At 51.0% G+C, this 26,533-nt stretch overlaps 1 protein-coding gene across 1 annotated transcript in view; it reads right to left on the reverse strand.

Moving 5' to 3' along the window:
• Positions 1-26,533, reverse strand: part of WDFY4 (WDFY family member 4) — a 275,436-nt gene that overhangs the window by 150,985 nt on the left and 97,918 nt on the right. The window contains exons 27-37 of the mRNA XM_027771521.1: positions 23,403-23,564; positions 22,791-22,882; positions 20,392-20,491; positions 17,195-17,400; positions 16,304-16,473; positions 14,111-14,236; positions 8,637-8,801; positions 5,424-5,627; positions 4,799-4,913; positions 3,497-3,654; positions 663-901 (exon numbers count right to left, since the gene is read on the reverse strand). Coding sequence (XP_027627322.1) covers positions 663-901; positions 3,497-3,654; positions 4,799-4,913; positions 5,424-5,627; positions 8,637-8,801; positions 14,111-14,236; positions 16,304-16,473; positions 17,195-17,400; positions 20,392-20,491; positions 22,791-22,882; positions 23,403-23,564 — 1,737 coding nt within the window. The remainder of the gene's footprint in view (positions 1-662; positions 902-3,496; positions 3,655-4,798; positions 4,914-5,423; positions 5,628-8,636; positions 8,802-14,110; positions 14,237-16,303; positions 16,474-17,194; positions 17,401-20,391; positions 20,492-22,790; positions 22,883-23,402; positions 23,565-26,533) is intronic.

Below are 26,533 nucleotides of genomic sequence, written 5' to 3' on the forward strand. Positions count from 1 at the left end.
CTTCAACCTTGGGGCTTCAAGAACAGGCTTTAAACATGCTTATTTATCAGTGTCCCTTGGGCAAGCATGCCGGTGGGCGTCGTTTAATATCTAACCCTTACGTGTGTCTACTTGAGCGTGTGTGAATATACATATATTTTAATAATATGGATAATATATATGAAATATTTTGCTTGCATAAAGTATATATTAAGTATATTATAATCCTTACATAAATGCGTATTAATATGTTAAATATATATGTGATATATTTTTATGCAAGCAAAATTGTTCTCAGCCTGCACCACACCATGCATTTTTCCATTCTAAGACTGCATTTCTCAAATGTTAATATTTCTGAAATCTCGCCATATCATAAAATCAATGTGTTCACTTAATGTCAGCATCTTCTACCTCAAAAATTAAATCAATAAAGTATATTACAAACTTAAAAGTGTGGAAAGAGGGAAAATTATTATTCCACAGTGATTCTAGACACGTGGGCAGGTTGGAGACGACTTACCACGTTATACAACATCGTAACATTGCACATAGTTTGGACAAGCAGATGAACAAACCCTCCTGTTTTTCCTGGTGACCTCAGTCAAGGTTCCTTCCAAAGCCTTCTTTTCTGCACTGACCACCTGCAGGCAGGGAGACAGCCGACAGCCGGTAGCTCTCACCTCCTTGCGTTGAGCAGGAACAGACAATGCATGAGACAGAGGAGGAAGCTGACGTTGGAGTTGTAGGTGGCGAAGACAACGTCCCAGTGCTCCTGGAGAAAGCTCAGGATGCTGAAAAGGCTGAGGCACTCGGAGAGGGACTGCTGGGGCTTGGACAGGCAGTACAGGATGACTTTATTCGCGCTGCTGTATAAAGCACTGATGACCGCGTCCCTTTGAGAAGAGGCGTTCTCGATGACCTGTGTCGTAGAAAAAAGATGCACACAGGCTTGTGAGCACTCTGCAATTTCAGACACAGACCCAGCTTACCCCCCAAAATAATAACATAAAATGACATGATCTACCCACTTAATATATACCGAGTGTCCGCACTCTATGACTGAAACAAGCGGCTGAAGGCTATAGAAACACAGTAAATGGATGTGAATACCAGAGGCAGTGTGTGTGGAAGAGGAGGGTCTGAGGAAGGACAATGAGAAGAAAAATAGGCAAAGCATTAATGGGACAAAGAAATGTGGTATTATCTGTTGAAGATAATTTTGTAGTTTTATCAACTGGACTAGGGAGAAATGCTCACATATTAAAATATTCTTTGTAAGCTAAATAACATGATCGAATGTATAAAAGAAAATGAAATTTAAAAATTAATAAAAAATTAAAGGTTTTTTTTAAGAAAATGACATCATCTGATTCAGGTTGAATCACAGCTATTCTCTACCTTTGAATTTCTATTTAAGTGACTGAGCAGTAATGAAAATTTAGAATTTGAGTAAAAACTTACATTAGGAAAAGGTTTACAGGGATGTATTATGATAAATAGCCTTGGTGACCAGAGATTTCTGAAATACTGGTAACACCGTTGACACTAAGCGTTTAAGAAGATGCCATTAGTAGTATCTAATAAATAAAAATTACGAATTAAATAAATAAAAATAGGTATGTATCATTATTAACAGTAATTATTATAGAGTGTTTCCAACATTCCGGGTAGCACGTGAGCACATTTGGTATAGAACTGCACGGTTTACACAGATTGCCTCATTTCGATGTCATAGCAATGCCATGAAGCAGACTGTAAGGGTATTGCACTCTAGGGGGCAGCGTGCTCACGTGGCCAGCAAGGGGCACAGCCACAGCTGTTACCCACCATATGGTCTCAAGGTGACGAAGCCCCACAGGTGCTAGTTTGTAAGAACTTGGAGGGGAAGGCAGAAGGATTTAGCTTTAAACTGACTGGTCCGTAGGTCTGCTTGGCTACAGTGAAAGGAGTCCGTACAATGACAATCACACGCAGGGCTCGCCGGGAGAGCAGAAAGGTCCGTTGTCATCACGAATCCCTGAGACTTCCACGGCTACTGCCAGTGTTCTCCTATGAGCTCAACTGTATTTTAACCTGTCGGGGTTTGGGATTCATTGTCCTCCCCTGCTCCTCTGATGGCCCATGCCTCTCAAACTGAGGTGCAGAGCTGCGAAGTCAGAGGCAGCGAGCAGAAAAGGGCGGTGGATGCATGCTGAAAGCGCTTAGTCCCGGCGCCCTCCAAAGGACCCTCTCCAAGCCCTGGTTCTGAGTGCTTGCTTTGGCCATGAGGGTGCTGTAGCTTTTCATTCTCAGCACAACTTCCCAGGAATCGAATCTGAATCTTCCCAGAGCTGACAAGGAGTTTTTATTCTCCCCTCTTGGAGAGAGTTCTGAGGAAGCCTCGGAATGCATCATGTGCCAATGCCCAGGCCTGGGGGCTGCAGATGACTCCACACACAGGGTGCTAGGGAGCGTGGTCCACACTCGCTACCAGGTGTGAATGGAAGGGAAATGGTGCTCTCAGCTCCCGCTGCAGAGGGCATGCCTGAGGCTGCCGGCGGGACTGCTGGAGGTAGAGGCCAGCTTGCTAAGAGGACTTCCTCCAAGCACAGCCAGCTGGGTGAGTGGGACGACTCGTACACAGCGAGCCCCTCAGCCCGGGACGGCCTAGCACAGGTGCATGGAGGTTGGTCGGGAAGTCTCCAACATGTAATGGGAAGTGAGGGGCTACTAAAAGCCCCATTCCAGTCCAGAACTTTAAGACTATAACTCTGTGCACGTGTGTGTGCACATGCGCACACACATGCACTTCTCCACTGAAGAGGGGATCTGTGGGCCTACATTTACGTGTATGAGAGTTATGTAGATCTGCTTATCTGGGGAGAGGCAGAAGAGGCCAGAGTAAGAGGAGGCCCAGCCATGGTGGCGCTGCTGAGACGTTTGCTGCTCTTCAGGCGGAGGCCACACGAGAGGCCTGGGTTTGAGTCCCAGCCCAACCCGAAGCCAGCCTAGGTGAGGCAGGAGGAGTGCAGCACGCCAAGAGCCTGTTTCAAATGATAAGAAGAGGATGAAGAAGGAGGAGGAGGAGAACAAGAGGAAGAAGAAATGAAAAGAGTAGGTGAAAACAGACTCCTACCTCAGTTTCAGGGAGACACAAGTTAGGAAGTGGGAGGCAGGTACTAGGAAGAAAACGGAACTGACCTTTCAGAGACAAAGATCTTGTTGGCCCTTCCTTTGTCCATGAGCAATGACAATAATTAAGGTTAAAACAAAAGCCACAGCAAAGACTCTAAGGGGCAGTGACAGTGTCTAGGAGGGAACAGTGCTGGGAGTTGAGGCTTCCCATCAACAAGTTGGGTCTCAGGGCCTGAGCAGAGAGGCCTCCAGGCACTCAGTACACACCAGGTACTTCCAGGACCAGAGGGGTCACCTCCTCCCCCTGCTGTCTCTGATCCATTTTCTAATGCAACTGGACCAGCAGGACAAAGGCCAGGAGCACGCGGTGCGGATGCCTGGGCAGAGCAGGCTTCCTTACCAGCATGATATGCTCCGTGATGAACAGCAGGATGTGGCTGGGGTCGGCTGAGAACATCCCGCTGTACAGCTTCTCCACCAGTTTCTGTGTGAAGTAGGAGATGTTTGTGAGCGAAGGGGCAGCAGCAGCTTCTGTGTTCAACTGAGGCTCTTTACCGCCTGGAGTGGGAGAGGAGACAGACTAACTTGAGAGTCAAAACGGACCTCTCTGCAGAACAATCTCAGGCCTCTCCTGGTTTCCAAACCCATCTTATTTGCCTCTGAGCACCCACAGCTCCAGAGACGAACTTGGTACACAGCTGGTGCCAAAAGAACACACATCTGCTCAAAGGAAGGTGACTTTGAAACACCGGTCAGTCACGTAAACCGTGTGGTGTGGAAGCAAGCAAGGAGAAGCATTCTGGAAAAATTTAATGCCTGGGGCAAATGAGAAGACACTGCGGTGACCCGAGGGTCTGCTGCCACGTTGGTCAGACGTTCAAGCCATAATGTTGCCGTCTGTCCACGCTTCCTGACAAGTGCCGTATTCAGACTCCTGCGTGACAATCCAGCTAACCCCTGTCTGGGGCAACGCTGAGTGAACCACGACTGCCAGCCTAATTCACAAGTCCAGGCACTTGCTCAGAGTCACACTGCCACCCCAGGACAGAGCCAAGACAAGCTGGGCTGGCCAAGGCCACACACTTCAACACGCTACTGTCACCCTGCATTTCAGACACACCGTGAGAAAGACCCAGGCTTCGGAGTCGTGGGGCCAGGAGGCCAGGAGAGGAGTCCGCCACAGCTCTGAAACCACAGGAAAGACTTACGCTAGCTTCATCTTGAGGAGGAAGAAGGGCTGCCCTGGACGTACGGTTTTCAAGTGAAGATGTGACCTTCAGTTCTGAGGGCCATGGCCGCATCCTCATCCCAGCTTATTTAAAACACTTGTGTTGCCCACCTATCCTGTCCCCGGCACAGGTACAAAGAGAAAGCTGCTGGGCAGAGGGATGACAAATTCCAGCTATGGCGACTTCCTATGGGGAGGGGTGCCATTTCTACTGAAGCTTGAGGAGAACGGATTTTAGCTGAGAGGACTAAAGGACTATCCATCTCCCGGTGCCCCCGTGATGAAGGGGCTTCATGGCAAGTCACAAGTATTTGCTCACTGAGCACCAGGGCAGCATCGATGAGCTCTGGCTGTAGATGCCCGGTGAGGGCGGCACCCATGGCTGGGGTCAGTGGCCAGCAGGCACACTGGCTCTCCTGCTCAGCTGCCAGCAGCCTCGTGTTGAGGGCAGGGAGCCCCAGGTCACCCACTCACCTCTGGGGAGCGGTGTGCTGACACCGCCCGTCATGTGGAATATTTCCATGGTGGACAGCAGGATCTCAGACTGGAAGTCCCGTTTCTGCTGGCTGGTGGCACCGTCCAGTGGAGCCTGCAAGCACAGCCCGGGCCTGAGCCAGCAGCCGCACGGCCACCGGGTCCGCTCACGCCGAGGGCTCCCCTTGCCTGACCAGCATGAGTTCCGCATCTGCCATGAGGGTGAGCCGCCACCGCTCACAGTCATCCCTTCCCCAGCCCATTGGCCTCTGCTGACCAGGCTGCCTCAGCCCGAGGCGGCACCCACATTCTGGAGCCAAGAAGGGGGAGCTTATGGCTGCCTGGCAGGTGCCTCGAGTTGGGGCCAACTCTGGGACAGCACACCAGCACCCTCCTGAGACCACCTTCAAGCTAGCTTCCCACTAGCCAGCTAGCCAGCTTCCCACTGCCCTCCTGCGCTTCCCTCCCTCCGTCCTTCCCCTGAGAACACCCACCCCCAATAAGTCACTTCCACAGACTACCCCATGCACGTCACTGCAGCCTCGGAGCACACCCGCTCTCACCCGCTCATCCCTCCAAGACTCTGCAGCACACAGCCCACTAGCAAATTCCCTTACCAACCCACCTCCAAGAGCACCTCCAGGGGCAGCCACTGCTTGGACCCCACAGCCCCGACCAGGAGCTCCCTCAAGAGGAACTGCATAAATGCCCTCAGCTGCCTCCGGGCGGGATGCGACTTTGCAGGAACCTGCAGACCCTCTGCAGTGGGGTCACCCTCAGCCGAGATTGCAGGACTGTTGGTGTTCCGGGCAGACTCAGCCACGGTCCCCTAAAAAGACAAGAGAACCTTGGCGTGTGTGGCCTTGTCACAGCCCTTCTGCCGTGTGCGTTGGCAGGGCTGCCACTGTACCATCGACAGGAAAGGAGACTGGGCCCCGCTAGGTGGGCAACTTGCCCGGGGTCCGGTTCCTTAAAAGGTGGCCCGCTGTGGTGGGAGAGCCTGAGATGAGCCGGGCTGTGCAAAGGGACAGACCAGAGTCAGAGGCCCGCGGAGTGGAGTGGTGCAGCCCTGGACGGGTCAGGACAAGCTCTTCACTCCTCCGAGCCACAGCTGTCCCCTGATAAAGCAGCGGTAACAGGGACAACCCGCGGAGGGTTTGGGAGAACGACATGGGAGAGCAGCCCCGGGATGTGGTAGAGAAAGTCTGTTTCCGCCTGGCAGTGGGGACTGCTTCCTCCCCGCAGGGCCAGACCCTGCTCTTGTCGACGGACAAGGCCTTCAGCTGAGTAAGACGAGGAAGTCGGACCTCAGAGTCCTCCCATCAAATCCCTGAAGCTCTCTCAGTTCACGTTTATAAGGATGTCGGAGGCAGAAAGCCAGGTCTTTACCTAGATCCGTCCAGGACATGCGACGCTGGGAGGCCGAACAGCACGCCAAGGACACGCAGCCAGCCAGGACTCCGGACTCCCGGCCCTGAGCTCCCCACGTGCGTTCATCTGTCGGCACCTCCCTTTGCTCATTCATAAAATTAACGCAGCCATTCTTAATTAAGCCATAAAACGAATTTAATGGTGCCGAGGGAGGTGGTGGCTGCATTAATTAGCTCCGTGCGGCCCTGACTGGAAAGATGCCATATAAATTTACAGCAAATCAAAGCCTTTGGCCGCCAGCCTTTGGGGTGAAGAGGGACTGTCACAGTTTCTGTGTGACATGGGCTTGCAGAGCCGACTCGGAGCCGGGATGCAGCAAGGAGGTGGACTGGGGAAAGCCTTAGAATTGGAGCCAGAAGCCCGCGGGTGGCTAAGGAGGTGACTTTGGGCCAGTTCCTCCCTCTGGGCAGGAACTGCTGATGGTGGGGAGGGAGAGCCTGGGTCAGAGTGCCCCTCAGCGGACAGAGGCGATCAGCTAGAACCCAGCTCAGCAGTCTGGGCCCTGGCTTAGAGACGGAGGCGGGCATCGGAGCTGAGCCTACCAGGCCACAGAGCTCAGAGCCCTGGCCCCCACTGAGACCCTGACCTGGCAGGGTGGTGAGACTGGCCCTCCAACCTGCCTGGCCCACGGCCGCCTGGGCCTCCGTGGGCGTCCCGTCCCCACTCCTGCATGCAGCCTGCTCTTCAGCACATTTCTTTTGCGCTTAAGTTTTTAGTCATCACTTTCATTGGTATCAGTCTTTCAAACCACTTTAAAGTCATTTTATCTTATTTGCAAATATTTTAGTTTTTACATTTAGTCTTTCAATTATAACTAATTATTCCTAAATTTTATTTGGCTATGTAGCTTTTTTATTTTTTATTTTTAGAGATATTTTTGCTATAGGGTGTGTGTGTTCACCAAAGACAAAATAAGAGACAGAAAGTGAGAAATCGCTCCCCAGGGGAGACAGCCACAACTCAGTCTCTTCTCCCTCGTTCTTTTCTCAGGATTTTGGGCACACACACACACACACACACACACACACTCCCAGCATGAGTTTTAACTGCCAGGTCTGGGATTCAAACTGCAGTCGACTATGTGGGAGTCCAGCGATGTAACCATTATGCCTTCTGCTGGTCCCAACGTAATCTTATTTTAAACTGACAACGATGGAAAGGACGTGGGCCTTAGGGTGAGGGAAAGATAGACCTGGGCTCTGTCACTTTCTTGTCACATGGGAGGAAGCACCAGGCACCCTCTGCTCAGTCATTTTGCAAAACGGGTCTGATGACCCCACTCAGCCCAGAGGAACTGACAAGACGCCCCAGTCTCTTGAACCTGTCTCCTCCTACTGACACCACCTGCATCGGGTGGCTGCTGGGGTTCCGGGAGCACCAGGCTAAGACCGACGTGCAGTCAGGGTTCAGGAGGTGGAGACCTTCACCATGGCCCCATCTTGGAAAAGTGAGCTGAGAGGCACGTCCATTGTTAGCTTGGCCATGGGACCCCTGATTATGAAGCGGCCACTCCATGCCCGGCACGGTGCTTGGCGGCCCCTCCATGCCTAGCATGGTGCCTGGAGGGGTTGGCTGTCCCTCTACCTCCATGCGCTGCCTTTTCACTGTGTTCCCTTAGCTGCAGTTCTGATGTGCAGACAGGCATCCTTGCTCACTCTCCCTCTCCCGGGTTCGCCTGTCCCTCTACCTCCATGCGCTGCCTTTTCAGTGTGTTCCCTTAGCTGCAGTTCTGACGTGCAGACAGGCATCGCTGCTCACTCTCCCTCTCTTGTGTTCGCTTCCTCCCTGAGACCCCCCCCCCCCCGACCGCTGCTACTGGCTCTCAGCCACATACTCACCTGTGTGTCCACGGGCCATTTTCTCGCCCACATACAAGACCTACGACCTTGTCCTCAGACCCAAGCGTCCTGCCCCCAGCCGCCCGCCCTTGTCTCATCCGGCTCGGAGCTGGGCAATGAGACCCACAAACCCACTGCCCCGGAAGCAACCCAGGAGAGGCCCGAGGTGCACAGACGGGTCCTGAGGACAAAGCCTGCGTGGACGCTCTCCCAGTGCCACCCCTCTGCCCCACCCTGGCACTGCGAAGGGCTTCCTGGAATGCGAGCCATTGTTTCCCGTTATCAGTGCCTAGGTAGTCCACATAGACTTGGGCTTGATCTACCATCAAATTGCTCATTACTGAGATTCCTAAAAACTCAAAACAGTATTGAATCTTGAAGCTTAAAATGACTTCGAGGTGCACCTCAGCCAGGAAAAAGAAAATTGCCCAAATTGTTCAATGTTCCAGGCAAGTTGCCTTAAAGTACATTCTAACTCGGGGAGGACAGGAGGGTTTCCCTTCCTCGTTGAAGGCGAGACAAAGGAAGCTCGCATGCGGTCCCGGGGGCAGGGCAGTGGCACATCCTACCTTTTGGGTTCCCAGGGGGAAGGTGACTGTGGCCAAGGTCTGCAGGAACTCCGGGGCCCGCCACGCCGGGTCCTGGGGGCAGGCGCGGTACACGAGCCCGAGGAACTGCAGCACGCTGGCCGGAAAGGTCTGCTCCCAGGCGCCGTCTTCAGCACCTGCCGCGGGCTGAAGGCACACTGCGTGAGAGGCGGGCGGGCAGCATCGCGCTGCCTGACCAAGTGGAGGCACTGAAGTCTCCTGTCCCGGATGTTCAGAAAGACGTGGTACGGCAAGACACCCAGGACTGTGGGTCAGCACTGGTGCTGGTCACGGGATGGGGAATGGGTCAACGGGACGATGCTGGACATTGTCCTAAGGGCTTCGCCTCTGTTCCCCTCTCACCTTCCAACAGCCCTCTGATAGGTCCTCGGTCTGCCCTATATTTACGGATGGGAAGAAAGAGACCCCGAGGAGCTTGTCAAAAGTCCCCCAGTGGGTACCATGCAGAGCCAGGAACTGAACCCAGGAAATCTGACTTTGAAGTCTGGCTGTCTTCTCGATGTGGTTGCCACGATGAAAGAGACACCCTGTGCTCGAGAACTCGCCGGCCAGGGACCACCCCTACCCCAGGCACCGACGTTCCCACCTGTGGACCCTGCCCTGGCCAGGGTCTGAACACACCCTGTCTCAGGGTAACAGGCCTTCAGGAGCCCCTTTCCCCGCCTACTAGGGGTCTGGAGTAGATCAAGCCACCCTGAGCTGGCTCCCAGCACCCCGAGGCAGCCTGGCCCCAGTTCGCCCCACAGTCACTTCTCTTCCACCGGGTCGTGGCCACACGGCTGAGCCTCCACCCTGAGTCCTGACGGCACACTCGTGTCCTTGATCCCCACTGCCCTGTCTGGAGGCTGAGCCTGGCCCTAATGTAGCCAGCTCCTGCAGCTCCGAATGGGGACCCTGGGACTGCCTTCACCTCAGGGCCAGTCCCTGCACAGCTGCCTATGATTGAGCGATGCTCAGCCTGCTCCTGCAGACACTGAGGTGGTATCAGGCCCTTGTTTTGTGAGGCCGGGTACTCAGCTCCAGATGCTCGCCCTCACCGTCCCTGCCCCAGCCCGCTTCCTGCCTAGTGCCGTGTGCCTGAGTCTGGATGTTCTCGTTGCCGAGTAGCCAGGGAGCCCCCACTGCGTCTCACTAGGACACTCAAATCTCATTGTAGCAAGAAAGCCAGGACACACAGGGCCGCTGGAATCACGTCTCCAGGATCCCCCAGGGTTGGTACGGGCAGGAGCAGGCAGGTGTTTCTGCATCTGGGTTCTCCACCAAGACTGCATAGCACAATTTAGATTGACAAGGGCATTCAGAGAACTTTTTCTGGAGTTAGCCTGCCTGGATCAAATCCTTCCTCCACTACTTCCTAAGAGCATAGCTTTGGAAGTAGCTGGTGAGCACACATGCCCAGAGCAAATTAAAAATAATGATATTAAAGACAAATAAAATCAAATAAAGAATTCTAAAAAAGAAGAAGAGGGAAAAGAAAAGAGTATAGCTTTGGACAGCTCCTGAACCCGTGCGATGGCCATGTCTTCCAGGCCCTGCCCCGTGTCATTGCCGGAGGGAGAGCTAGCCTCCACCGCTTCGGCCCTGCATCTCCACGAGGGCGATGGCACCATCTCGTCCAGGATCTGGTGGCGTGCGTCAGAATGGTGAACACCGTTATGGATTGAGTGTGGAAAACTGCAATCACAACAGCAAGGGCGCGGACCCCTGGAGCCCGCCCAGGATAAAAGCGGGCCTGAGTAGGCCTCGGCATTTCCATTAACGAGTAAGGCAAGCCCTGTGCGCACGTCACGGCCCGCTGTCACTCCTGTGCATTTCCGACAGAAAGAAGTCCAAATGAAGGTGGCCAGATTTACAGTTTTAGAAACTGGCAGAAAAATATCAGGAGACTGGTAAGTCCATTCGAGAGCTGGTTATTTTAATAAGCCCACACGCCTTCAGCTCCTTGAGTAGAAGGACAGGTGAGGTCGAGAGAGAGTATAAACACACGGACAGACTGAGACCGGGAATAATCACGCAGAATTAAAGGAGAGGTCTTCTGTGTACTTTCCGGTAGAAGAGAGATGCTGACTGTTCCCTGTGTGAAGACGGTAACGGCTGGAGGTGGTGGGTACGCTAATCACTAATGTGGTCACTGCACATTGTATCCATGTATTGAAAAAGCACACTCACTGTTTCCCATAAAAATCTACAATGACTATGTGCCAATTAAAACATCATTTTAAAGGGGCTAGCAGGTGGCATACTGGTTATGTTGCTGGACTCCCACATGGCGCACTGTGGTTCAAGGCCTGGACTCGGTGACTTGAAAATCACACCAGGCACACGTGTATGCATGCCCAAGACCCCAGGAAGAAATGGAGGAGAAGGGGTTGCTGTGTAGCCATATCTCTGGCGGGGGTTGATGTCTCACTTTCTCTCTCAATATCTCTGTTTCTCTCTCTAGTGAGCATGTGTGCCCTATTGCAAAAACTTCTTTAAAAATTTTTAAAAGACCACATGTGCAAATTGAATAAATGGGAAATTATTTTTAAATAGTGATGAACTCTAGGTCAAGAAGACAGTTAAAAGCCTAAACAAGTCAAGAATCATGGCAAAAACATAGGCCCGGGCAGTTTCAGAGAAGCAATTTAAATAATAAGGAATCATACATTTAATATATTTTTCAATATTAAAAAGGAAAATGGTCTTTTTATATAAAGCTAGCATAATATTGCTATCAAAACATGACAAAGATGTAACAAAAAGAAAATTGCAGCCTAGTATCATTTATAAATATATATAAAATCATAAATAAAATATTATAACTAGAATAAGAAAGTATGCTAAAAATAATAATAGAATGACTAAATGAGAATTTTGCAAGAATGTAGTAATTCATGTTAGGTAACTGCTTAAAAGAAAAAAGCATGTGAAAAATTAAAGGTTAAAGAGTATTTAATAAGAATGAAGAAAACATCTGTTTTCAAAAAGGGCAAAATGTGTTATCTGTACTTTCTCAGCACAATCACAAACACGCATAAAAACTGGCAAATTCAGAACAAAATGAACAGATATATTCATATGAAAAATGGTTCTGCCCTCAGTAATATTAAGTCTGAGTTCAGTACGAACAACCACTGGGGTGGCCACGTAGCTGAGGCTGTGGGGTCAGTGCAGAACACTTCTGTACAAGACAAGGGGATGTGTGTTATGCAGTGGAGTGTATTAGACAGTGAGGGATGAACTGGTTGGGGGACCAATGTCAGATGGGAAGATGTGGATTAGACAGTGGGGTATGCAATAGATGGTGGGGTATGCATTAGACGGGGTATGCATTAGATGGTGGGGTATGCATTAGACAGTGGGGTATGCAATAGATGGTGGAATATACATTAGACAGTGGGGTATGCAATAGATGGTGGGGTATGCATTAGACAGTGGGGTATACATTAGATGGTTCAGTATGCATTAGACGGTGGGGTATGCATTAGATGGTGGGGTATGCATTAGACGGTGGGGTATGCATTAGATGGTGGGGTATGCATTAGACAGTGGGGTATGCAATAGATGGTGGGGTATGCATTAGACAGTGGGGTATACATTAGATGGTTCAGTATGCATTAGACGGTGGGGTATGCATTAGATGGTGGGGTAAGCATTAGACAGTGGGGTATGCATTAGACGGTGGGGTATGCTTCAGACGGTGGGGTATGCATTAGACGGTGGGGTAAGCATTAGACAGTGGGGTATTAATTAGATGGTGGGGTATGCATTAGACGGTGGGAAATACATTAGACAGTGGGGTATGCATTTTAGACAGCAAGGTATACATTAGACAGTGGAGTATGCATTAGACAGTGGGGTATGCATTTTAGATGGTGAGGTATACATTAAACGGGGTATGCATTAGACGGTGAGGTAAGCATTAGATGGTGGAGTATGCATTAGATGGTGGGATGTACATTAGACAGTGGGAAATACATTAAATGGTGGGGTAAGCATTAGATGGTGGGATGTACATTAGATGGTTGGACGTCCATTAGATGGTCAAATGTACATTAGATGGTGGGGTAAACATTAGACGGTGGGGTAAGCATTAGATGGGCGGGGCTTAGAGTCAGGATGGCCTGGCCCTGCTTTCTTCCTAGCTGACCTCAGGCGAGCTACTCAGCCTCTTGGCAGTTCAGTTCCCTTCTCTATGAAATGTAAATTACATCATCTGCCCCATGGGATTGTTTAAATATCCAGCAAAATAAAACCCGTAAACCGTCTATGCATTAGATGGTGGGATGTACATAAGACAGTGGGATGTACATTAGACACTGGGGTGTACATTAGAGGGTGGGATGTACATTAGACGGTGGGGTGTACAATAGAGGGAGGGAGATATACGTATCATGTTTAATACAACGTTGCTGAGAAGTGTTCAAAAGAAAATGTGTGCAGTACACTTTGACCCACCATCCCACAACACAGAAATCACACTAAGGAGGTCATCTAGCTAGAAAGAAAAGAAAGCTGCCCAGGAACATTCACTATAGACCTCTTATAACAACCAGCACTCCAAAACAACAGTTTCTATTATAAATAGAAATGACATCCCCATTTTTCCTCTTTATCAATGTGGAACTATGTCCACAAAATGTTGAGGAAAAAGTTGCAGAATGGGTTCACATGTCCCCTCCCGGGAATGGGTGTGCTGCAATCTGGGAGCAGTCTGAAGTATTCCCCTGAAGCTCACAGTGGTCATTTCAGGACAGGTGTGTGTCAGAAGGATTTTCCTTTTGCTGTCTCCTGCTGTTTAGATGTGAAAGGTAACAATGACCCACTTTACAAAGCAGGGACATCACCCCATATGGTTAGGCTCCGACTGCCCTTGGTGTCTAAGTGGAAAACCAAGGTCCTCCGCCTCTCTGAGAGCTCTTGTCCCCAGGCTCACCGTGAATGACCCCCATCCACAGGCCCGGTGGCCTTCCCGGCTCCACATGCCGTGTGTACAGTAAGCCCTCAACACCCCTAGTAGACTTCGAAGGTCCAACCAAAGCTAACTTCCCCGAACGCCCCTGCAGGTCAGGTCTGCAGATGGTGCCTCCCGCCTTCTCCAGACAGGTCTCTTCCACCTCACAGGTCACCTGGTGAGGCCCACCTGTCTCGGAGGAGGTAAGGTCTTTGAGAGGAGAGGTCCCTCTTCTCCTCAGAGATGTCCCAGTGAAGAAAGTCAAGCTTTAAACCAGCAGCAAGCAGACATCCCCAGGTGACTCCCACAGAGCTCCTTGGAGCCCGTGGGCTAGACCTCCGGGCATGTCCCTACCATCCCTAGGAGCTACCTGGCCTCTTCTGTTTTATCTTGCTCTCACTGGCGGTACTGAGAAGCTGCTGGGAAAAGTCAAGGGAACCCCCAAATTTGTCTCCCCATCGGAACCTCCAGGGGATGGCAGGTGGGGACTGGGTCTCACCTGGCTCATGGTGGCTTTCAGCATCTCCAAGAGCAGCAAGGCCCCCTCCACGCACAGCCCAGTCTGGAGGGCCTCTTCCTGCTGGTGCTTGTGCAGCAGACACTGGAGCATAGCGTCGAGGCTGTCCTGAAAGAGGAGGTGAGAGCCAAACGGAGACCTGCAGCTACACACCCAGGGAATGGCTCTGCCGCGAGTGCGTCCCTCCTCCGGAGCCCCCGCGGGGGACAGCAGGAAAGGGCAGCACAGTTGCAGCCTGGCGGTCTGCCCGTGTGGAAAGCCCCTGTCCCCCAGCACACCCAGTGCCCTATGCCTCCGGGAAGGGGCGGGACCCTGCCACAGCTTCACTGAGTTTCTTCTTTTGGACTGACATCACGAGTACTCAATGTCCTAGTCAACCTTAGTGCATTTTGTAAATGAGGTTAAACAGGACATAGGGGGTCACAGGTTTCAGGGCCAAGTGCCTAGCGAGAAGAGTGGGCGGGGCTTAGAGTCAGGACGGCCTGGCCCTGCCTTCTTCCTCACTGACCTCAGGCGAGCTACTCAGCCTCTTGGCAGTTCAGTTCCCACCTCTACGAAATGAAAATGACATCACCTGCCCCATGGGATTGTTTAAATATCCAGCAAAATAAAACCCGTAAACCGTCTACTGTGGTCCCAGCACTTGGCACGTGCTGGCCTCCTCCCGCCCATCCCGGGAAATGAAAGCTCAAGGCTTCCGTGAACTTGACACAGCATGTAAGAACTCTGTTTTGAAGTGTAATTTACAGCGCTATCAGCATATGAAGATTTAGATCTGTCAAGTATAAGAGTATGTAAGAAAGATAATTATTTTTAGCTTTCTCTTTGCAAAGTCATGCCCATCCCCTATTTCAATTCAGGTCAATTAATTCAATTCAGTCAAGTTCACGAAACTATTTCCAAGTCTGCTCCTTGTCAGGTGCCCAGGAAGGCGAGTAAAGGCGGGTCTGCTGTTCAGTTGCCCTAAGGAGGCAGGTGAGCTCACCAGGTGTGTAAAGGCATACCGAGACACGGAGAGGGCAAGGGTCCTCCTGCCTAGGCTTTGAGCAGGAGGGGGCAGTGGAGCTGAGCACGGAGGGACACTCCCCCCAGACAGGTGACCGTGGGGAAGGAATGAGGAAGGGCACAGGTGGGCAAGTCCCACGCGGCTGGAATGCAGGGGAGGTGATGGGGAGAGTTACAGTGTGAAGGACGGTGAGTTACAGCCAGGACCAGGGATAGCCAGGCACCTGGTCCAGAGGGATCCTTTCTCCCCTTTTAAAAATATATTTATTTATTTATTCCATGTGCGAGAGAAACAGGAAGTGAGAGAAACAGAGAGTGCGTCCTCAGCAGGGTCCTGGTGCCGCAGTTCACTCAAGCTGCCAGCAGCCATAGGTCACAGGCACATACATCCACACACGCATGCTCAGAGAGGTCTCTGGATGTGACTGGAGCCTGCCTGTGTGGTCAGCCTGTCAATGTCACGTTTCGTCCCCTGCACCACAATCCGCCCCTCAGGTCGTGAGGGCCTGGGGCTGGCTGTGGAGTCCGAGCCTGGTCCTGCAGGAATGAAAGCCAGTGAAGGCTTGGTTTTGGTGCAGCTGACTGAGAGGATTGTGAGACTATAGCGAGTATAGACCCTTTGGAGAAATTAGCCAAGAAAGGACAAAAAATAAATAAATGATAAATGAATAGAGCCGCAGCTGGCTTTACGTGGGATGCAGTTTAACATATGTACGGTCCACGAGGACAGAACGAGCAGAAAAGGAGGAACAGAAAACATGGAAGAAAGGGTCCCTGGGCGAGGTCACCCAGGGAAGGAGTTGGAGGACACCAAGCTCGGCCTGGGAGAGCCTCCCCTTCCCGGAGACACAGGAAGGAGGTGATGGAGAAGCCAGGGTGTGAGCCGGAGGTGGAGGCCAGGCGCTGACACTCCCCAGCTATGCCCCGAGGAGAGGGCTTAAAGTGGGACTGGTCAGAACCAGAGGCTTGCCAGGAGGATGATGGGAGGCAGAGGCCGAGGAAGTCAGGGTGCAGGCAGTGAGGCGTTCGCGGAGCAAGGAGGGTGCAGAGCCGCTAGGGAAGGGAGTGGTCAGGACACGGCCGAGTCGGAGAGGGCGAGGACTCCGCTGGGAGAGTAAAGGAGCTGCCCTCACCGCGAGGACTCAGACCCCAGCTGCTCCGGGAACCCACCTTGGGCCCGTCCGCCAGCTCCGCGAGGGGCATCTGCAGCAGGAAGGCAGACACGGCGAGGTAGACTTCAGGGATGTGGACGTGGTGGGCCAGGAAGTCGGTCAAGATGCGGAAGCCAGGCAGCAGGCAGGGGCTCTCGTCGGGCACGGGAGGGCGGCTCTTCAGGTTGTCTGTTAGCCAGGCGAAGGGCGCAAAATCCAGGTAAGCACGCCTGCTGCTGTCCTGGCCACAGGGAACGGGATCCCTGAGGGGTCCCCTGCCTCCCACCCCCAGCACCGAGACGATGGAGAGAAGCGTAGCCTACGTGTGGGTGAGCACAAGGACATGCCGAAGGTTCCCCTCCCGGCCCGCCACGCTCGCTCCCTCCTCCCGGTGCTGACTTGTGCGTGCCATGCGGGGGATGGGGAGGGGACGAGCAGCGCTGAGCCGGGGACTCGGCGTGTGGGCAGAACTGCCCAAGCCAGACACACACGGAGCTTGCAGCGCGTGGGAGGGACGGCCACCAAGCAAGCAGTCAAGCGGGTAAGTGCTCGCAGATGACGAGTCACAGGGAAGCAACAGGCAGAGCGAGGACACAGAGGGCCCCTTCAGGGAGCCGTCCTCCCCCAGAGGAAGGGGCCTCAGAGCTGAGAACTGAAGACGGATCCCCATCACAAAAGCAGCATCCCAGGAAGAGGAAGAACGTGGGGTGGGGTGCCCAGGACAGAGCCAAGGAGCCGCTGAGGGACAGAAAGCAGCCCCCCGTGGCTGAGGTTGTGGGGGACCCTGCAAAGACTGTCGGGGGCTGGGGCTGCAGATCAGGGGTCACATTGGGGAGGAGGTTGGCCTGGTCGTCTCTCAAACCTCAGGTCCAGGGGGCGCCCTGGCTGGTGGTCACAGCTGCCTGCTCACCCATCATGATGTCCACGCCCTTGGCGCTGTGTTCCACCCAGGACCCCGCAGGCAGGCCATCCTTAAATCGCCCGCGGAGGGTAGGATTTGACAAGAAGTGCAGCAGCAGCTTCAGGGCCAGCACGGTGGTGCTGGGGTGCAGGTGGCCCTGCAGCAGCAGCAGGAACCAGTCGGGGCCCAGGCTCAGGAACGTCTCTTCCTTTGACCTGGGGATAGCAGATGTCATCGGTTACCTCTCAGGCCACGGCTAGCGGCCAGACCAGAACAGAGACGTCCAGCCTCACAAGTCTAGGAAAGGCGGGCTCAGCTAAGCGTCGGAGCACTTAGCGAAGTAGGGATACATTTTTTTTAAATGGTAAAATAGGGACCAACAGATAGCATATTGGTTATGTTGCCGGACTCCCACATAGTCGACCGTGGTTCAAGTCTCAGACCCAGTGGCTTAAAACTCACACTGGGTTTGTGTGTGTGCATGCCCAAAATCCCAAGAAGAGACTGGAGGAGAAGGGATTGTGGCATGGTTATGCCTCCAGGGGATGATTTCTCGTTTTCTGTCTCTCTGTGTATCTTCGGCGAGCCCACATGACCTATAGCAAAAAATCCCTCTTTCTAAAAAAAAGAAGAGAAAAAGAAAAACGGTAAAATAAAGTGCCAGCAAGATTGCCACACAATGGGTGACTGTGACGGTGACAGGCTGGAGGCTGGACGGGTTGGTCGCAGCTCTCCCCAGCAGCTGGTACCAACAGATCCCAGAGCGCGGGATCAGTAGGTGTGGCAGTGCGCTTGCCCTTCAATAGCCCTACTTCGCCGCACAGCGAGTGAACAGTCCCCACCTCATGTAGCTGCCGTCCATAGTCACGCAACACAGTGATTATTCATCTCCCTGATCAAAAAGAATCAGGCATCATTGTCGGTTTAGGCAAAATAACTGATAAACTGTCACTCTCAAAAGGGAATCATAGAATGATGAGTCTGGGGACCAGCAGTTAGCGTAATGGCTATGTCGCTGGACTCCCATGTAGTCAACTGCGGTTTGCGTCCCGGACCCCGGTGGCTTGAAACTCACACCGGGCGTGTGTGCGTGCATGCCCAAGATCCCGAGAGGAGAATGGAGGAGAAGGGATTGTAGTGTGGCCATCCCCCCTGGGGGGTGATTTCTCCCTTTCTGTCTCTCTGTCTCTCTCTGTCTGTCTGGCGAGTGCACGTGCCCTACAGTGAAAACCTCTCCAAAAAAACAAAAAGGGGGAATGACGAGTCTGGAGGGGCCAGCTGGTGGCATGGTGGCTAAAGTGACTGGCTCCCACATGGGGGACTGTGTGGTTTGAGTCCGAGATCCTATGGTTTGAAAATCATACTGGGAACCTGTGTGTGCACCCAGAATCCCAAGAGAAGATGGAGGAAGAGGAATTACTGGGTGGCCATCCCCCAGGGGGTGTGATCTCTCACTTTCTCTCTTTCTGCTACTCTCAAGCAAGCACATGTGCTCTACAGTGAATTAACAGAAGCAAAAACAAGAGTCCAGAGAATGCGGCCTTGCTGGAGGTAAGCAGAAGGACCTGCAGGGGAGGGAGTGGATGGCCCATCCAGCAGAGACAACGGCTTGGCAAAGGACCCAGGGAAGGACATCCCTGTGCCAGGCAGTGTCTTCAGTGCCTGCTGCTCCTTTGAGCATGGTGTGGATGTGGGCGTCCACTGGACTGAGCACAGACTAGGGTAGAAGAGAAGAAACCGCCCCCCTTTCAGGTCGTGCACTGATGTCGGATCCAGGATGGCTTTTGCAGAGTTCTTCGTGTGTTCTGGTCATTTTCTTCACCGAGGACGTTGCTGATGGTGTTGATGGGGTCACTGAGGATGGTGGCAAGGATGACGATGATAATGCAAACAGCTTGGAGAATAGTGTATCCCAGGCAACTTCCTCGGGTCTGTTCACAAATTCATTCATTTCATCCTCCCCACTGCCATCTACAGAAGACATTATTTTTATCCTCATACAGATTAGTAGAAAGAGGCTTAAGAAAGCCTCCCCAGGTCCCTGGGATCTGAGCTGGGACTCAAACCCAGAAAGTCTAGATGCCTGAGTCCAGGTGCTTAAGCACTATAGTGCATTCCCTTGCAAAATGCTGAAAGGGGACGGGGCTGGACTAGTCCACTTCCAAGGTGTCTTCTAGGTCCGCCGTGTGTTGATTCTAGGAATGTGAAGACTTGTAGGCTGATAAAATTTGAAACACTATTTGCAGGCTGCTTTACTAAAGAATAACTCCCACTCCTACCCCCAAATGCAAATACACATGGAAACAGAAACAGAGCACAGAGCTGGGCTGACTTGCCCGACGCTGCACCCTAAGAGCCAGGAGCAGAATTTTGAAACAGTAGATGCTCAGTGAATATGTATGGAATGGCTAAAGGGTTGAGGGAAGAGCTGGCCAGCAGTAGGGGAGAGCTAGTGGGATTAGCATGATGGTTACACATTGTCTTATTTACTTATTTGTAAGGATTTTTGCCACAGGGTGTGAGTGCTCACTGGAGAGAAACAGAGAGAGAGAAAGTGAGAAACCACCCTCCAGGGGAGATGGGCATGCCACCATCACTTCTCCTCCTAGGATTTTGAGTGCACGCGCATGCACCCGGCAGGATATTCAAGTCACCAGGTCCGGGATTCGAACTGTAGTCAGCCATGTGAGGAGTCCAGTGCATTAACCACCATTCCACCTGCTGGCATGGTTACACATTATTATGGAAAGTTAACTGAAGGCAGATACTTCTTTTTCCAACTTGGAAAAATAACGAAATCACTAACAGTAAATAGAAGAATTTGGCAAGCCTTTTCCTTGATAGAAGCTATTTAGGTTTACCATTTCTCCATTCTATTGTCTGCCAAGGATGGGACATCAAAATCAGTCATCGTTATAACTGCCAAAACTGTAACAATTACTACAGCAATGGTGACAAAGGAGTTTATTGTAATTATACCAGATCTGCTTCGAGTTACTCAGGCCCATTTAACACTGGCATCGCAATATCTTAGGGCAAGGTCTGGTTTATTGGGTGGAGAGAATATGATTTTCTTTCTGACGAGTGCAGGAAACACTGCAGAAAATGGACTCTGAGATGCTCAACTTTTCATTAAGGAGAGATTTTAATACCACACCCTGTATGAGGCAGCCTCATGCCAAGTTGCTCTTCCTGGGGCTACTCACTCCGAGGACCGATGAAGTCGAGGGGAAGATGTCACACCGAGAAGCATCTCCAGCAACTGGTTTCTGAGCCAGATTGTCCTTCCAGATGTTTGGCTTCCAGCTACAAAAAGGCGAATCCCGATTTGAGAGAGAACGGATGTAAAGAGGCAGGCTATTTGCTGCAGTAAGCAATCACGGTCACCAAATGCTCAGGCCACCCAGGAATTGAGGCTTAACATTTGGCATTTGATTCTAGGCTTCAACACAATGCTTAAACAGAATTTCGGGAAATGTTTCTAAAGTCCTCTTCAACTAGCGATGCCTTCCCTATTGTCTAACTCAAAACAACAGCAACAACAACAACAAAAACGAAAAATGATAAGACCAAATTTATCTTTCAGTAGAATTTTCTTTTTCAGTTACCATCAGCTGCCACGTTTTTAAGCACACACTGCACGCTCCAGTGTGAGAAATCGCTGGGAGCTGAGGGCTGAAGACTACAGTCTTTATTCCACTGGTTTCTACTTTCTTTTATTTAATTTATTTTTTGAGAAGTTTTTGTTATAGGGTGTGTGCACTCTCCAGAAAGACAGAGAGAGACAGAAACAGAAAGTGAGGAATCACTCCCCGCCCCAGGAGGGGGATGACCACGCTGCAATCCCTTCTCCTCCGTTCTCCTCTTGGGATCTTGGGCACGCACGCACACATGCCCAGCATGAGTTTAAGTCACCCAATCCAGGACTCCAATCGTGGTTGGCTACATGGGAGTCCAGCGACATAGCCATTCCGCCAACTGCTGGTCCCTGTTGGTTTCTACTTTCAATTTGCTTCAGGTTAGGCCTTTTGCATGTCTATGCAGTACTGAAAATCAAACTTGAATCATAGAAAGATACAGATCTAGCCAAAAATGAAATTTCACTTCCAAAGTGTTATTAAAGCCTTGGAAGGCTAGCGATTGTTGGACACATTTGGTTAGATAACAGCTTCGGAATGAAGTCAGTATGAGGGTGGTGGCTAACGCAGCACTCTGCGACCCGAAATGCATTCTCCCGTTCCTTCAGTTGCCAGTTATTTTATGACACATTCGGGGTCACAAGCCACGCTGTAGAGACGAGGCTGCTGAGGCAGCGTGGAGAAGTGGAACTGGATTTCTCTGTGTTCCGACCTCATTGTTTACAAAGGTCCGAAATTCCACCAAGTCTCAGTTTTCTCATCTACAAAATGGGAACAGTAATTTCTGGTTTTGAGCTTTGATTCAAGCATGAGAGATAATACTACGTATCTGGAGTGAGTAATGCTGTCCAAGAAAACCTGCAGTGACATCAACTTCTGACCTCTGAAGGCCAGCCACTGGCCCCACATCCTGGCCGAGCACTTGGATGGCGGCTAGTGCGAGGAACTGAATTTTCATTTCATTTCATTTGACTTAATTAACATTTAAATTTAAGCGGCCACACGCAGCTAGAGGCTCCCATCTTGGACAGTGCCAACCCGGACGGCCCAACTCCAAGTGGTCTTAATTGTTCCCTTCCACTGCCCAGCAGAGGGAGCCCCGGATGAGATGTGGCTGCAGGCCTGCATCTGGTCGGGATGCAACAGCGACCGAGAAACACACCCAGATCCACGTGCTATGAAAAGTGCGAGGGTCGTTAGTAGCACCAGGTCGGGCTGGGTGAGACTGGAATGGCTGGAAAGTCGGAGAGCGAGGGAAGGTGGGCACTGGTGGCATTGCTCTAGAGAGAACAGCATGTGCAAGGGATGTGCGCAGTTGATGGTGGCCATCAGGGCCTGCAGGTGCTGCTGACTGCTGGAGCTGGGCTCCGCTGGGGCAAGAGAGGTGACACAGATCCAACGCCAAGTGCAGCTTCATGTGAGGGTTTGAGGGGTAGTGCACTATTCTGTGATCAATACGATACTTCCAGAGGCTTCTAAAATCTGCCAAGATTCATCAGAGAGTTAACTCTGGCTCTGCCAGACAATATATCAGCTCATAATGAGGACAGAAAGGTCAGGAGTGGCACCAGGGGACTGTCATTTGGGAAGCCTGCATGACGGCTGTGCTGCCGGAATTCTTGAATTCGGGACACAGTGGGAGTGCCCTGCACCAGGGGGCAGTGGACCATCGCCCTGTGGAGATTTGACCTCCCACATGCCAGGCTACAGGGGACTGGCTCTATCCTGCAGGCCTTGGAAGTCATTCCAGGTTTGGAAGCAGAAATGGGAGATTTCATTTGCCTGGCGACCCTAGTGGTGAACGACTGCCTCCCAAGCCAACACCTGTCCACTGCTCCACTCTGGCAGGCTCCCCTCCTTTGCCTCAGTGCCTCCCTCTGCAAATTAACCTCCCAACGTCTGCCTCTCAGGGGAACCACGAGGGTGGGTCTGCTGCCTGCAGATGGCATCTAGAAGGATCTTCTCACCAGACACAGAAGAGTCCAGGGCTCCGTCCACGCACAGGTGCCTCTCGTTCTCCGAGGAAGGTTTGAGAGTGTACACGACAAACAGCCCAATCCTTTATGCAACAGGAGAGAAGGTGGCTCGACCCCCATGTGCCGGGCACGGATTAGCATTTTCCACACAGATCCAACCCCAAGTGCAGCTTCACGTGAGGGTTTGAGGGGTAGTGCACTATTCTGTGATCAATACAATACTTCCAGAAGCTTCTAAAATCTGCCAGGATTCATCAGAGAATTAACTCTGTCTCTGCCAGACAATATATCAGCTAGTGATGAAGACAGAAAGGTCAGGAGTGGCACCAGGGGACTGTCATTGGGAAGCCTGCATGACGGCTATGGTGCCAGAATTCTTGAATTCGGGGCACCAGGAAGCTGTGGACCATCACCCTGTGGGGAACCTGCCTGTACTATCCTCAGTGCAGCAAATACATCCCTTTCCCAACTTCATCCCTGGGCAGAACCCCCAGAATGTTCCAGTAATGTTGGGCCGATGCAGTCAGGAGAGCCCTGGGGCCGTACCCCCTTGTGTGACAGTCTGAGCTCCTGCCCTTTCCCCTGGGAAGCTTGGCGTGGTACCTGAGGAAGTCCTGGATGCTGAAGTGGCCCCTCAGCTGGCATCCCAGGATGTCAATGATGGTGGGGATCTTGGAAGGGGTGAGGCTTGGTTCGTTGAAGAGGAAGACAAGCTTGGGTATAAGCTGCGCCTGGTGAGCAACCTCAGCATTCCTGGATCCTTCCCTGGTCAACCCCAGAGAGAGGCAGTAAAAGCTTTTACTGGAATTAACCAAATTTGCTGTGTTTCTGCTAAAAAGGTTTTCCAAGCTGGGCTTGCTACAAGGCCCTCTGACTCCACGCTCTCTTGGCAACTTGTCAAGAGGCTGTCAGACACCCAGAGTGGCCTGGGCGTGTGCTGCGCATCCCTTCCACCCCCGGAAACCACCTTCAGAGACAAACCCCATTACTGACTGAAATTCCAAGCCTCAGGGAAAACTAATGCCGGCCTCAGAAAACTCAGAACAAAGACGCAGACACGGTGTGACCAGGAGCACTTCCCAACAACCAGGAGCACAGGGCGCAGTGCCCTGCACGGGTCTGTGTGGTGTATTAGCTCCTATCTACCCCAAACCAGAGTGGGTCAACATGCTGCTGGGGGGCCTAAGGCAGAACCCAGGTGTCCCCGCCCCCTTCTGAGCATAATCACAGACCTGATTTCCAGCAAACTCTACTCTCCCAAGTAAAGTAGGTCCCAGAACAAATGTCCACCTCTTAGAAACAAGAGCTGCAGAAAGTGGATAGTGTGTGTGTGTGTGTGGCAGGGGTGGGGGAGGTGCAACATGTAGAGGAGGGCGGATTTAGATGGATTTGCATGGGCTGCTTCTCTTGAACCATCTTCTTTCATCAACACATTACACTCTGCATGGTCTGCGTCTTAGATATTTAGATGGATTTGCATGGGCTGCTTCTCTTGAACCATCTTCTTTCATCAACACATTACACTCTGCATGGTCTGCGTCTTAGATATTCTCAGAAGAGTGAAGAGGCTCAGGTCCGTGTGCGATTGTCTCCACCCTCAGCTCACTAGGGCAGGCATGTGTTCCCCCACCCGCCAGCTCTGGCTGCCTTTGCTGCTACTGTCTCCGATCACGGCAGTAAGCAGCATGTTGTCTGTGTGTCATTCTTCTCTTAACTCCCAGCACCGAGAACAGGGTGTGAGACATAATGCGTTTGTAATAGATATCCAATAATATATGGCTGGACAAAGCGGTGTGTACAAATACATTCAAAACACCGATGGTGCTAATGATCCCTAGGCCAACCTGACCCACGAGGAGGCCAACAAGTCGATACGTTGCCTTCCTTGATTCCTTTTTTCCTTATTCCGATCACCGCTCCTGGTTTGCTTTGGGAACTACCTCTCTCTAATTCCCTTCCACCTTCTCCATAGGTGAAGCCATGCTCTCGGACTGGCCACATATCCAAGTTGGCCTAAATGAGATTCAATCATATTACTAGGACTATGGAGTTTTTAAAAAGTCCTCTCTCTGCTGATTTTGGTAAAACTAAGGGTCCATTCTGAGGAGCAGCCCTGCAGCCACCTTGCTGCACAGAGAAAAAGACTGACAAAATAAAGAAGTATGGAGGAAACCTAGACAAGAGCAGACAACAGAGCACAGGTGAAATAAGGACAGCTCCACGCCACGGTGCCCTGCACAGCAAAGACAACAATCAGTATAGTAAAAAAGACAACCTACAGAATGGGAGGGATTATTTGCAAACCATACATCTAACAAAGATTAGTAATCAGATTACGTAAGGAATGCAAATGGCTCACCAGCAAAAAAATCAATACTCCAATTTAAAAAATAGGCAATTGATCAAAACAGACAATTCTCAAAGGAAGACACATAAGTGGCCAAAAAGCATATGAAAAAAGTGTTCGACATCTCTAGTCATAAGGGAAATGGAAAGCAAAACCATGAAGAGTTATCACCTCGACCCAGTTAGAATGGCTATTATTAAGAAAGATAGAACGAGTGCTGGTGAGACTGCGGAGAAAAGAGAATCCTTGTGCACTGCTGGTGGGAATGTAGGTTAGTACAGCCACTGTGGAAAACAGTATGGAGGTTCCAAAAAATAAACAGCATTACTTTATAATCCGGTAATCGTACTATGAAGGATAAAGGTCAATTATATTCCTGCACTACCATGTTTATTGCAGCACTGTTCACAATAGCGAAGAAACAGAATCAACCTAAGTGCTCCAAAGCTGATGAATAATAAAGGAAACGCAGTATATATATATTATTCCTGTTATTTGAAACATATGGATGAATATAGAAGAAATAATGCTACTTGAAAGAAGCCAGGATCTGAAATACAAATATGGTATTTCCTCATCCAGCAAATGCTATCTGCCCTCACTCATCAGTGGAAGCTGAAAGACTCAGTTATAACGGAAGATACTAGAAGTTGGGAATGCAAGGAGGTGTGGAGGATGGGGAGAACTTAGTTAATAGGTACAAGAATGCATGTAAACAAATGGAATGTGTTATAGAATAGAATAGCAGAGTGGAAAAGTTGGTGACAATTTAAAATAATTTTCCAAATATCCAGTAAAGTGAATTTGAATGTCTATAACACAAAGTAATGATAAAAGTTAGCGAGGGTAAATGTTAATTTCCTCAATTTGATTATTACACACTATATATATATATATGATTTTAAAAACCACACTGTACCCCATAGACATGTACACTTATTATATGTAAATCAGAAATTACAGCAAAAATTATTTTAAGTTTTTTTTTGAGAGGTTTTTGCTATAGGGTGCATGCACTTGCCAGAAAGACAGAGAGAGACAGAGAGATAGAAAGAGAAAAATCACCCCCCAGGGGGGATGGCCACGCCACAATCCCTTCTCCTCCATTCTCCTCTCGGGATCTTGGGCATGCACGCACACGCGCCCGGCGTTGAGTTTTTATTTATTTATTTATTTATTTATTTTTGAGAGATTTTCACTGTAGGGCGCGTGCGCTCGCCAGACAGACAGAGAGAGACATAGAGACAGAAAGCGAGAAATCACCCCCCAGGGGGGATGGTCACGCCGCAATCCCTTCTCCTCCATTCTCCTCTCAGGATCTTGGGCACGCACGCACACGCGCCCAGCGTGAGTTTTAAGTCACCGGGTCCGGGACACGCACCGCGGT

This window comes from Tupaia chinensis, unplaced genomic scaffold, assembly GCF_000334495.1.
Source record: "Tupaia chinensis unplaced genomic scaffold, TupChi_1.0 Scaffold000221_1, whole genome shotgun sequence".
NCBI classification, from domain to species: domain Eukaryota; kingdom Metazoa; phylum Chordata; class Mammalia; order Scandentia; family Tupaiidae; genus Tupaia; species Tupaia belangeri.